The sequence below is a fragment of the Lucilia cuprina genome, chromosome 3 (assembly GCF_022045245.1).
Source record: "Lucilia cuprina isolate Lc7/37 chromosome 3, ASM2204524v1, whole genome shotgun sequence".
Lineage (NCBI taxonomy): Eukaryota > Metazoa > Arthropoda > Insecta > Diptera > Calliphoridae > Lucilia > Lucilia cuprina.
This window is the reverse complement of record NC_060951.1, coordinates 2,704,926-2,718,660: the sequence shown is the minus strand read 5'-3', so window position 1 is coordinate 2,718,660 and position 13,735 is coordinate 2,704,926. Positions and strand designations below refer to the sequence as shown.

The following is a 13,735-nucleotide window of genomic DNA, read 5'->3' as shown; positions in this document are numbered from 1 at the left end:
TTTCTTACTAAGCTATTGGAAGCAATCTAATCTTTGTGATGTTCATAATGACAACATGGACCTTGAAGCTCTATATTCTACACTACGGGGTGTGGGTGGATGGCGAGGTTGGGAATCAAGCACCCAATATTCTAAGTGACAGCCAGACAGACTTTAATGCTAACTACTAAACCATTGAAAACAATTTAAACTTTGTGATGCTCATAATGACAACATGGATCTTGAAACTCTATATTCTAAACTGCTAACCTGTTACTATACTTGATTCTATGCGAAACTGTTTTAAATACACAAAAATAGGCAAATGCATATCTAAGTTAGAACAATTCGCCGAGCAAACTGTATAAACATTATTTACAGTGTTTTAAAGAATTCCTTTATAATTTTTAAAACATAAATGTACATACCTGTTAATTTAAAAAAATTCCGGACCATCCCCAACAAGTCTTAACAAGCTACATTTCCTTTGGAGCACCAATTTTTGCCAACATGACTGTTGCTTGCTTTCGGTTGCATTTTCTTGCAACCTATTACACAAACATACGCACACCTAACATTTTAATTATTTTTATACTGATTTCACACTTTTTAAATATATTTTTTTAATAAATAAAGATTTTTTCTTGTAGCTTTCGCATGCATTTTCTAACAAAAATATACTACAGTCTTTCTTATTAGATTTTCTTTATGTTCCTATTGCATTTTCTTGCTACCTATTAAGTTAACACACACACACACTTTTAATTTTAATTGTTTAACAATAAATTTACTATTTAAACACTTTTAACCACGAATTTTAATCACTTTTTCCCGAATTCACACAAATCTTAATTTTTTTCTTTGCTGTTTACAAGCTTAAAAATTGCGGTAAAATCTGTAGAAAAAAAATAAAACAAAGCTTTTCAAACTGTAGCAGTATAAGTGTTACCAAATTCATTCTACAAAAAAAAGAGTTTTTTCTCGCCGAATAATTATAAAAATCACTACATTTATTTAAAATCGCTTGATGGTCTCCACTAAACAGCTGTGGCGCAGAAATGACCGCCTTTAAATGTGAAATTGCTTCTGAAAACAAAAAGAAATTGTTCAAATTTTAATTGAAAATATATTTAAGAAAATATTATGGAAAATGAAATATATTTACATTAATAACAAGCGGACAAAAATCCAGCAGTAGAAGGCAATATGAGAAAATGTTACACAAAACTTTCTAAAAGCTTTTTATAGTTATGTTCTAACAAAACAAAGGATTCCTTGACCAATAATTTACTTCTATCCTATGCTTTGCTTAAACACTTGGAAAAAAAGACCACAGATTTAAGAGCATACCACCAAAGAAACTATATAAAACATTTGGAGGTTTATGAAAGTAAACATAAGAAATTAAGAAATGAAAGAACATTTAGCTACAGATTTAAAAGAGGAGGAGAATGAAGAGGTTATAGATTGGTCATTTTATCCAGTTGTCATGGTCTCTTCTTTGATTGCCCTTCCTGACCTGTTATTACACAATAACACGATATGCCCTATAGCCAGGGAGACTATGAACGTCTGTGATTCTTTGTGCAAGTCTGCAGATAAAACTGAGGTCGTAATAAACTTGTGCTCTTGTTGGCATTACGCCCACTTACATTTCGGCGAATATCAAAAGTTTCTAAGAATAAGGCACGAATTATGATTTAATCTTTGGAGATTTAAATACCGAAAGGTATTTAGAGAAACATTGTCGGTACACATTTCAGAGATAACTCCCATCACACAATCTTCATGGGACACATTTAGTAAACATGATTTAAAAGAGATCTATGTATTGGTGTAGGAATCGGAATTACACAAATGGATAAAAAATGGAAGTAAATGAACAATATACCCATCACTATAGTGTCTTAAAAAAGTTTAATTTTCTAAAATTTATATTTATTTTATTTCCCTAACTCTACCAATGCTTTAGCAAAAATATTACAAAGAACAACAACAACAAAAACAACGACAAACAAAACAAAATGCTTATAAACAAAAACAAAAAATAGCATAGCCATAAAACCAACACACATCCAAACATAAGTTTGTTTTTCCAATAAGCAAAGTTGTTGGTTTTGTTTTTTTTATGAAATTGGTCAGAAGCTATCCAGGAGTTTTACTCATATCTTATTTATGGACGGATTTTTCTTATGTTTAATATAAAAGTTTAGGAATAGTCCTAGTACTGAGTTAGTCAGAACATAACCGTAAATGCTCATTTACCAGTACCTAAAGGAGGAAACAGGTTGGAATACCAAATACTTAACCAAAAGAAGCTAGATGACCCTTTGCTACCCTGGCACGTTCTATGCGAAATTATTTTAACCACACAGTAGAAACAATTGCATTTCCAAAGATATTACAATTTCCTGGTCCACTGGACAAAACTAATTTAGTGATTTTAAGAACTACTTCATGAATTTCTTACATTTACGTACCTTTTTTTTCCTTATGATCACCAATTTCTTCCATCTTTCTTATTCTTATTGCTTGCGGTTGCATTTTCTTGCATTACAAACACACAAACACTACATTTTAAATTAAGTCTATATTCTTATTAGACATTTTTCATATTATTCCTTATGCATTTGGTTGCATTTTCTTACTACTTATTGAATAAACACTCAAACACTTTTGATTTTAATTATTTACCAAAAAAAATACTTTTTACCACAAAATGTCTTAATTTTTTCTGAATTCACAAAGACTGAAATTTTCTTGCATTGTTTACAAGCCTATTGACTTAAAAAATTGCGGTAAATTGTTTAGGAAAAAAACAACAAAGCTTTTCAAACTGTAGGAATATAAGAGACATATATAAGTGTTACCAAATTAATTCTAGATAATAGGTTTTTCTCGCCGAATTTTTATAAAAATCACTACATTTATTTAAAATCGCTTGGTGGTCTTCACTAACCACCTGTGACGTAAAAAACCCGCCATTTGACGAGAAATTCTTTTTCAAAACAGAAAATCAAATATATTTATAATAATAAATATTTTATTTGTATAATAACAACTTAAAATATGTTCTAACTAAACTAAGCCTTCCTTGGTGATTAATATACTGCTATCCTATGGTTTGCCAACACACATGAAAAAAATTAAGACCTCAGATTTAAGAGCATACCACCAAATTGATAATTTAAAAGGTTTGGAGGTTTATGAAAGTCAACTTGAGAAATTGGAAACCAGAAGAGACAAACCCTTCTGTTATTAAGTTATTATAGTTGGTGTACCTTTTATTGGATGGCAATAGTATATTCTATGATTACCATCCTTGGCGAGTATCACATAATATGTTGTCACTATGGGTGACTATGATAGTGCGTCATTGTTAGTGCAAGTTCAGCAAATAGACTTTTGTGTGCGCTCGTTGGCAAATGCCCAAAGGGCAGCTGGTTGTAAAGCATGTTGTGCCACCTTTTACCAGTGCTTTGGGAGGAATCGAACCTAAGACATTCTGTGTGGCAGACTGGAATAATAACAACTAAACCATAGTAAGCAATAATACCCTTCATACTCTTCATTATACTCTGCTAACCTGGCACTACATGATTCTATGTGAAACTGTCTTAACCTTACCATAGAGGTAAATGCATTTCTCAAGGTTATTACAATTTCACAGTACACTGGGCAAACATAGTTTTAAAAACTACTTCATGAATATCTTATATTAACGTACCTTTTCTTTTTGAGCAGCAATTTATTCCATGTTGACTATTCTTATTGCTTGCGTTTGTATTTTCTTGGAACATTTATTCTTGTTAGACATTTTACATGTTTGTCCTGATATTTTTGGTTGCACTTTTTTATTAATTATATACAAACACTTTTGATATTAATTATATACAAAGAAATTTACTGTTTAAACCCTTTTTACCACGACTTTTCTTAATTTTTCCCCGGATTTACTCAAATGGTAATTTTTTCCACTTTGTTTACAAGCTTTCTGTTTGACTTAAAAAATTGCGGTAAATTCTGTAGAAAAAAAAGCAGCAATACTTTTCAAACTGTATGAAAATAAATGACATATATAAGTGTTATCAAATTATTTTTACAAAAAAAGATAATTTTTGTCGCCGAGTTTTATAACAATAAAAATAAAATCGCTAGATTGACTGCACTAACATATGTGACTTAGAAAAAACCGCCATTTGCTGTGAAATTGTTTTCAAAACAAACAAATTGTTTGAATTTAATTTGAAAAATTATTTAAGAAAATGTCGCGAAAAATCAAATATATTTACAGTGATAATTTAATACAACAAGCGGACAAAAATCCAGCTGTAAAAGGCAGGGTAAGAAAACTTTGTACCGTTTATTGTATTATGACAAATTTCTAACGTATTTAAACAAAGGCTTCCTTGACCCATAATCTACTGTTATCCTATGGTTTGCTAACACACATGGAAAGAATAAGACCTTTGGTTTGCAACACGGCTGATTTAAGAGCATACCACCAAAAGGATTATATAAAACAGTTGGAGGTTTATGAGAGTAAACTTGAAAAATTGGAAAATGAAAGAGACACAAATTCAGCTTCGCAATTAGAAGAGGAGGAGGAAGATGTTATAGATTGTTCATTTTTATCCGATTGTCATGGTCTCTCCTATGATTGCCCTCCTTGGCCTGGTATTAAACAATATGTTTGCACTATTGCTGGCGCCACTATGACAGCGTGTGATTGTTTGTGCAAGTCTGCTGATAAAACCGAAGTCATAATAAACTGGTGTGGCGGTTGGCATCATGCCCAAAGGGACAAGGCAGCTGGTTTTTGTTATATCAATGATATTGTATTGGGCATTTTGGTATTGACCAAGAAATTTAGAAGAATTTTATATATAGATCTAGACAATCATCATGGTGATGGTGTGGAGAAGGCTTTTGCCAATAGCAAAAGAGTATTTTGCTTGTCATTTCATCAGCTGGAGTGTGGTTACTATCCCGGCACAGGAAAAGCTGAGGATAAAGGTGGTGATGGAGCTTTAGGCTACTGCGCTAACTTTCCTTTTAAAGCGGGCATTACAGGCGACAAATACATAAAATATTTCAAAAGGTATTTAAAAGTAAATTGAAATTTGTTTAAATCTTTATTAAATTTAAAATAATTACAGAATATGTTCCAATATTTTTGCTTTATATCAACCCAATGTTGTGGTTATACAATGCGGCGCTGATGTTATTGTGGGAGATCCTTTGGGAGGCTCTAATTTAATACCGAACGACGTAATTGAATGCGTGCAATATATCTTAAGTTATCAATTGCCTTGTTTAATATTGGGTGGAGGAGGCTATCATTTTCCTAATGCTAGTCGTTTTTGGTGCTCCCTGACGGCTGCAATTTGTGATGTCACTTTAAATGAAGACATTTCGGCGGATAATGAAAATTTTTTAGAATATGGACCGGACTATTGTTTAACCATAAAAAGAGAGAAATTCTTAAAGGATTTTAATACCGAGGAGTATTTAGAGACACAATGTCGTATTATTGAAGGTAAGTTTAAAGCAAATTATTTAAATTAAAGTTTTATTAACATTTTACAAATTGCAGATAATTTGAAATATTATAAAGTACAAGCTGTTTAAAAACATTTCGCAAAAACAAAACGAAATTAATATTTTTCTACTGCTGCAATTAAGCAATGAATTTTTGTTTTCAATAAAATGTGTTTGATCTGCTATTTTACACTTTATTTGTTAAATTTAAAGATATTTAAAGTACAGTTTATTTGACAGAGTTAATCGAACTTAAATGTTTAGTTTGTTTAATTAAGAAACTGTTTTTTAATGTTAAGATATATTAAAATAACTTATTTAGTTTGAAAATTCTATATGTGCTTTACAAACTATATATTTGTAACGTTTGCGTAAAAAAATGAAAAGAAATCTAAGTATATTATACGAAAAGAAAATAAAATTATATTTTGTCCCCTTAACGTCCACCACCGCCAGCCACAGTAGCTTTAAAACGTTTACTTGGTGAGGCACCAGTAAGTTCCGGTTTAACGCGTGTTGGCGAGAGCAAACTATTAGGTCCTAAACCGGGATTGTTGGCGGAATTTTGCACAGGATCTTGCAGCCACCTAACCTGAGTAGCAGGACCATAACCTTTCTCATTGCGGGCAGCTATGCGAAAGATTATAGCCGGTTTATTGGAGCAATCAACATGAGCCGCTGAAAGTGAAGTATGGGAAACAGTACACTGATTGGCAGCACCTACATAAACACGTACAAAGGCTAATTGGGCAGGAGCTCGTTGACCAGCCTTGGTTTCCTTTTCTTTGCCAGGTTTGACGGCCAAATAAACTGAATACTCTACTATTTCATTGGAACTGACACAACTTGGTGGTGGTTCCCAGGTTAAATGAGCCCCCTCCGAAGACTTTGATATTTTTATAGCCGAAGGAGCTCCAGGAAAACCTGGCAGACAGGTTTTAAAACTAGAAACCTCACTCCAATCGCTAGCGCCCACCGAATTAAGGGCACGTATGCGGAAACGATAGGCGGTGCCAGGTTCTAGATTAATACGGGGATGTTGCCCCAAATCGGGTATGTCTTCGGCATTTAAATTAAGCCCGGAGGAAGACCACACAGTATTATCTATATAACTAGTAACGGTAGTAGAAAGACCCTGGAAAATACCCACGGTGTGCCACTTGGCATCTTCCTCATCTAAGGGAGGATTGTTGGTGGTAAGTGTAGAATTAGTTGTGGGCGTTGGAGTTTGGTTATTGTTAGTGGTATTATTGCTATTACTCGCTGATGATTTGTTGGGAGTTTCCTCGCCAGTTATTTGATTGTTGTTAGAGGCTGAGTCCATTGCTGATGTCTGTGATCCGGCTGGATTGTTATTAGACTCGGCTGCTCCGGCCGCTGAGACTGCTGCTAATGTGGCTAAATTATCATTAGCCGCATCTAACTGTTCACTTTGAGAGGACGTTGGACCAGCAGTGGGCGTTGTAGTTTCTGTATTACTAGAGCTAGGGGTAGGTAAATTATCCATAGGCTGGCCTTCCGGGTTAGCATTTTCGGTATCCATGTGATCGGTATGTGCTTTAATAGAAAAACGAAATTTTTCAATATTTAATGAGATTTCTTTTAAGATGGTCTTAGACTAAATCTAGTGAAACCAACTTTTGCGGTTTTATTTACTTTAAATCTTTCTTACCACCCGTTTCAGCCGAACTTTCTGTATTATTAACATTTTCATCGGTGTCCATGGGAGTCGCTTCATTAAGCCCTAGATTATTAGCTGAGGTATTATTGTCCGCCATAGCGTTAGCGGGTGTCTCTGATTCCATGCTGCAACTCGATAAAAACACCCCAGTGACGCCAAGATTTTAAGGCTGAAATTTTGTAAATTAATTTGTTAAATTTTCTTAAGAAACTTGAAAAAATTAGAAAATAGTTCTAGTTATTCATTGATTTTTAATAAAATTTACCCTTCTTTTGTTAAAATTTAGTTAAAAATTTATTGAATTTTTAATTTCTTATTAAAATTACAGAAATTTTGTTTACTTGTCAAAAACCACAATAGTTTTGTTGATAAAGATAATAAGGAATGATATGTTAATAGAAACAGGGTGTTTTATATATATTCATATTATAACATTACTGTGAAACGCCCTGTTGTCGTAATATTTGCTTGTATGGTAATGCAGTTGAAAGAAAATGAAATTGAACTTTATAAATATTTTTTTTATATAACACACTTAAAAAACTTATCGTTTAAGAGAAACAATTTGAAATGTAGCCGTGTCACTTAATTATTTGATGGAAAATTAAAAGAGAGAAAACTAAAGTTTTTAATTTTATTATATATTTTAGCTGGCATCTCTTTATAATGTTTACATATGGCAACTTTGTATTTATAAAGCGATAGTTGGCAACTCTATGATTTAGTGGAGTAAAAAATTTTGTGAGCGGTTGTCGTAACATTTTTTTTAATAATTTAGTGAAAAATAAGAAAACGTAGCAAAAAAGTTATAAATTTAATTAAGCATATGTGTTAACATAAATTATTAATTAGATTTTAGTGAAAAACAAACAATTTTTTTATAAAAAAAACAAACAAAAAAAAGGTACCTAGCCGACGCGAAAAAAACCCATGACCAGCAAAAAAAATTTTTTTGCCTCGAAAAGTAATTAATTTTTTTAAGAAAACTATGTTTTAAAGAAATTACATTAAATTAATTAGTTTTTAGTTTAATTTATGGTATAACTCTTGAAAAATATTTAATTATTGGTGTGTCAGTGTTAAATTGATTAATTTTTTCTTTTGTTTTCGGTACATAGTTTTGTTGTTTTTATTTTTTTCTCTCCCTTTACGGTGCATTTTTTTTTCAAATGCAATTTTTTTTGGTGTCTCTATTGTTGTAATTTACAGAGAGTTTTAGTGATAAAGTGATTTATACAAGAGGGAGTTTTTTGTTAAAACTACCCCCACTTTGTTTACATTTAACACCCACCACCGACAGACACCCTTTTGTTTTTGTCGAGAAAAAAAACACAATTTTTTTTTTAAGAAATTTGAAAATTTGTTTTTGTATACAAAGAACACGTTTTCGGGAGTTAAATAGGGATGACAGATTGTTATTTCACAAGAAAATAGAAAAATGCTGGGGATTCAATTGATATTTAATATCTTATATAAATTTTCATAATTATTTTATTTATTAATATTGTTTCCCGTTAAAGAGTTACTTAGAGTGGCAAACATAATTAAATTTTCTAAAAATTATTAATATGCATCGTTTTTTTTTTGTTTAATTCCTTAAAAGTTACCAAATCTCTTTTTATTTAAGATCATCTCCAATCTGGCAACTTTATTTCGTGAAAACAAAACATTTATTTTTGTATTTTTTTTTTTTGATATACATTACTTTTTTATTTGTTTTTGTATTCTGACGTTTACACCTCTCACACTCACTTAATATGAGTTGCCGTGAAAATGACAACAAAAACAACAACTACAGTAGTAAAAAATAAAACATTGTGTGGTTTCTTGTCATTGGTGCTTTTATTAGTCGCATGTTAAATTTTCCTCAATACCTTTGTGTTTTGTTTAACTTTTTTTATTTAAATTTATTGTTAACATTTGTATTATTTTTAAACTAAACACATTATTGTTCATTAGATACATATGTAGATTTGAAAATTTTAACAAAAACCTTCAATTATTAACTCAACTACATACAATAACTTAATTAATGAACCTTTTCTAAAGTTCAATGTTTAATTTAATAATAAAATAATGAAATTTTAAAACTAATTATCAAAATTATAGATTAAACTAATACTGTGCTCTTTTCCCCTTAAACATCCCTTAGTTAAGAGTTTTATTTTCAAAAGGTAAATTAAACATTTCCTCCCGTATTGTTTGGGGAATTATTAAATTATAATACAATTGCTTTAAACTATTGTTATATTATGTATTATTAATGCTATAAACGTTTTAAATACACATGCACTCTTTTCCTCTATATTAAAAGATTAATCATAATCTTTAGAGGTTTTTAATACAAAAAAAAAACCCCATTATCAGTTTTTAGCTTTTGTAAGCATTAAACCAGAGTATAATATAGAAAATAAACTAAAAAAAAACTTTTTGTATACAATGTACTCTTGTTTATTTTAATTTAATTTATTTACTTTTTTTTATTTATTTCTATTCATGATGATGTGTCTCTTGCTAAATTTAGGTCATTAACCGTTTTGTAACTACTATGTACATCGTTGTAGTTAATTTTAACTTTGTGTCGTTGCTTGTTCTACTTTTCCAACAGCTTATCTTGATAAGTTTTTGCTTCTTATAACTTTTCAACATTAATATTTTTGATAGATAAGAGATTTGTATTGAAACCTTTAGATATAAGACAAACAATTATAAATTGTTTTAAAGAAGTTTAATTTTTCTGCGGAAAAGGTCAAACATCAATGTACCTAATTTTAGCTTAAATTTTCTAAGGTAAAAGAAAAACATGTTTTTTTTTGTAATTTTGTAGCCTTAGGGGAGTTTTTTTTTAAGTTTTCTTTAAAAGGTCAAAGTATAAATAAAAGATTTTCTTAATAATTTAAACAAATAATTCAATATAGAAGAAATAACAACTTCCTTTTTTTAAAAAAAAAACAAACATTAAAGTTTAACATTTGGTAAATTTGCTTTAAATTTAAGAAAATTAGCTAAAACGTTTAAAACTTTAAACAAATTAAGTTCAAATATTTGAAATTAATAAATATTTTTTTAAATTCATAAAATTTTTAAATTAATTAATAAAATTTTTCTTAAATTGTTTAAGATTTTATTAATTTATTTTCTTTTTTCTTTATTTTCAGCACATCAAAAGAAAAGACACCAAATTAGTGTAGTGGACTTCATTTCTTCACTTCTTTTTCAGCACACAAAAACGAAACAATATTAAAAAGGAAAAAACCCCTCCCGAACACACTTACTTCACTTTGTATTAAGGATTACAAAACTAAAACATTTTATATAAAAAAACAAAAATAAATAAATTTCTTAATATTTCAAATAAAACTTGAGTTAAATCAAGTTGAAGAAAGAAAACAAAAATTTCAAACAGTAAACTTTATTATTAATACAAGTTAAATGTCACAACATCATCATCATCATAAAAAAGACAAAGATACGCGACAGCGCAAAAATGTAGATAAAGAAAACTCTAATACAAAACAACAACAGCAGCAGCAGCAGCAACAACAAACAAAGACCTCAAACTCAACAACAACAACAAATTCTTGTACACAGGAAAAACTTAGGAAAACTAATAACGGTGCATTGTCAATAATGAATGTTAAACAACAAATGAAACCATTGAATAAACAACAAAAGGAAAAACTTAAAGCCGAACGAGAGGCTTTAGTATTATGGAGGCAACCAATAAAAACATTGTCATATTGTAGCTTAGAAATAGTGGAACTTGTTAAGACTTTAGTGGGAAAGTAAGTTTATTAAGTTATTAAAAGATTTGTTTAATTTTAAGGAATTTTTTTTCCAGATTAATGCAAAGAAAGACTTGGATTGGGTTATTTTTAATTTTAGCTAGTTTTATAGCTGTTCTATATCAACTACCCGGTCGTCATCAAATTATAGTAGAGTTTTTAAAAAATAACACTTGGTTTGTGGTGTATTGGACGGGTTTGGGTATTTTATCTTCCGTGGGCTTAGGCACTGGTCTACATACATTTCTACTGTATTTGGGGCCTCATATAGCTAGTGTTACTTTAGCTGCCTATGAGTGTAATTCTTTAAATTTCCCCAAACCCCCCTATCCAGATGAGTAAGTGTTTGTTTTGTTATTAAAAGCAAAAATCTTGTTTTTTTTTCATAAATTTTCTTTTAAATCTGTATAGCATCATTTGTCCAGAGGAACCCTATGACAAAACAATTCCCAATATTTGGTCTATTATGTCTAAGGTACGTTTTGAGGCTTTCCTATGGGGTGCAGGTACAGCTTTGGGTGAGCTACCACCCTATTTTATGGCCAAAGCAGCCCGTTTGTCGGGCTATGATCCAGACGATGCTGAGGAATTGGCTGAATTTGAGGCTTTAAAGGCGAAGAAGAATCAAAAGAATTTAGGCTTAATGGATAGAGGAAAACTGTTTATGGAGCGTGTGGTCGAACGTATTGGTTTCTTAGGAATATTAGCTTGTGCCAGTGTAAGTTTCATAAATCTTTCATACATTTCACTAAATATTTGCACAAAACTTCAAAATTATTTACAAAAAAAAATGTTTTTTATATAAAATACGTTAAAAAATCAATGTTCGAATTTTTCGAACTTAAGTTTGAAATTTTAATATATATTCGACATTTCACCAAGAAAATTTTAAAATTTTGATTAGAAATTTTAATTTTTGAATATACGAAGTTTTCGAACTTAATTTCGAAAGTTTTGATATTACACTAAAACATAAATTTGTTAATTTTTTTAATGACAAATTATAACAAAGAAAATATTGAAATTTTGCTTAGAAATAATTATATTTTAAGTTTGAATTTTCGAAATTCGCTCAAAATAGTTAGTTTTATCAAAACGAAAAAAATATATTAAAATTTTGATCAAAAATTGTAATATTTTAATTTTCGAATTATTCGAACTTAAGTTCGAATTTTCGAAATTCGCTTAAAATAGTTAGTTTTATCAAAACGAAAAAATATTGAAATTTTGATAAAAAATCATAATATTTTAATTTTCGAATAATTCGAACTTAAGTTCGAATTTTCGAAATTCGCTGAAAATAGTTAATTTTCTCAAAATTTTTGAAACTTCATTATTATAAATTTTTTCTTTCTCTCTTTTTTCATCTACAGATTCCCAATCCTTTATTCGATTTAGCCGGCATTACCTGTGGCCATTTCTTGGTGCCATTCTGGACTTTCTTTGGGGCCACTTTGATCGGCAAGGCCATTATAAAAATGCACATACAAAAAGTCTTTGTGATTATAGCCTTTAATGAATCGCTAATTGAAAAGGCCGTAGATACTTTGGCTGCCATTCCGGTAATCGGTAAAAAACTACAAGAACCCTTTAAGGGTTTTCTCAACAATCAAAAACAACGTTTACATCGTCAACGTAATGCCACACCGGCAGAATCGGGCAATATGCTATCGAAAATCTTTGAAACCTTTGTTATTTGTATGGTCTGCTATTTTGTAGTGTCCATAGTTAATTCTTTGGCTCAAAGTTATCACAAACGTTTACACAAACACAAGCATAGTACGCCCAATACACCCAATGCCGCCGTCGCCTCCTCTACAATGTTAACAAGTCCTGTACAGCCAACAGCCACAACTACTAATAAGAGAACTAAAAAGGCGGCTAGAGAATAATTTTGTTTTTTTGATTGTCTTCTGCCTTTTTTGTATATTAATTTCTTTAAAATATGTTTCACTTTTTTTAAATTTTCCTATTAGTTTTTTTTTAATTTAAACACCAGCAATTAAGCCAACAAACTTTATTTGTTACTTTTAGCCAAATAATTTCTGACTAGATAAAGTGAAATGAAGTGTAAGAAAGCGAAAGTTACAGAGAAAGAGAGAGAGCGAGAGAGTGAGAGGAAAACAGTTTTAAGTAGTTGATTTCTTTAAATAATAATTTATTTAAAAGACTAGTCTTATAATAAAGAAAATATATAATAATTTAATTTAAATTAATTAAAACAAAATAAAACTGAAAAACGCAATGATAATGAAGTTTAATAATAAAGTCTAGTTAATAAAAAATACCAATAAAAAACGAGGTTTAAATATAAATTTAATTAAACAATTATAAAACAAATAAAATTTAAACGTATGAAAAACCAACAAAAAACAAAAAGTGAAATATATATTTTTTTAAACGAATCAAAATTCTTGAAACGATTCGTTTAGAAATCCATTTTTTATGTTAGTAAATTATTATGTAAATATTTTTTAAGTTTCTTATTTAATAATTACTTTTAGAATCTAGTTCGGTTCTAGTTCTGTTCTAGTTCAGTTCTAGTTTAGATCTAGTTCAGTTCTAGTTTTGTTCTAGTATAGTTCCAGTTTAGTTCAGTTCTAGTTTTGTTCTGGTTCGGTTCTAGTTTAGATCTAGTTTAGTTCTAGTTCTGTTTTAGTTCAGTTCTAGTTTTGATCTAGTTCTGTTCTAGCTCTGTTCTAGTACTGTACTAGTTCTGTTCTAGTTCTGTTCTAGCTCTGTTTTAGTT

At 30.0% G+C, this 13,735-nt stretch overlaps 3 protein-coding genes across 5 annotated transcripts; 2 read left to right on the top strand and 1 right to left on the bottom strand.

Annotated features, from left to right (window-relative positions):
- Nucleotides 1–4,163: 4,163 nt before the first annotated feature.
- On the top strand, nt 4,164–5,621 carry LOC111676753 (histone deacetylase 8-like). Its single transcript, XM_023437729.2, has 4 exons — nt 4,164–4,322; nt 4,383–5,080; nt 5,139–5,518; nt 5,576–5,621. Exons 1-4 carry the CDS (start codon nt 4,245–4,247, stop codon nt 5,608–5,610), a joined length of 1,191 nt encoding a protein of 396 aa, XP_023293497.2. The 5' UTR covers nt 4,164–4,244; the 3' UTR covers nt 5,611–5,621.
- Nucleotides 5,622–5,693: 72 nt separating this feature from the next.
- LOC111676742 (host cell factor-like) lies at nt 5,694–7,587 on the bottom strand. Its single transcript, XM_023437717.2, has 3 exons — nt 7,467–7,587; nt 7,193–7,370; nt 5,694–7,077 (listed from the first exon to the last, which is right to left on the bottom strand). The coding sequence occupies exons 2-3, from the start codon at nt 7,323–7,325 to the stop codon at nt 5,957–5,959; spliced, it is 1,254 nt and encodes a 417-aa protein (XP_023293485.2). The 5' UTR covers nt 7,326–7,370; nt 7,467–7,587; the 3' UTR covers nt 5,694–5,956.
- A 437-nt stretch (nt 7,588–8,024) lies between these two features.
- LOC111676738 (vacuole membrane protein 1) lies at nt 8,025–13,268 on the top strand. 3 transcript variants are annotated; one of them, XM_046946827.1, is made up of 5 exons: nt 8,025–8,165; nt 10,360–10,986; nt 11,043–11,324; nt 11,398–11,704; nt 12,360–13,268. In XM_046946827.1, exons 2-5 carry the CDS (start codon nt 10,634–10,636, stop codon nt 12,876–12,878), a joined length of 1,461 nt encoding a protein of 486 aa, XP_046802783.1. In that variant the 5' UTR covers nt 8,025–8,165; nt 10,360–10,633; the 3' UTR covers nt 12,879–13,268. The 3 variants fall into 3 exon arrangements, with proteins under 3 accessions (XP_046802783.1, XP_046802784.1, XP_046802785.1); XM_046946828.1 differs by having other exon boundaries at nt 8,027–8,105; XM_046946829.1 differs by lacking the exon at nt 8,025–8,165 and adding an exon at nt 9,230–9,375.
- The last annotated feature ends 467 nt before the right edge of the window (nt 13,269–13,735 follow it).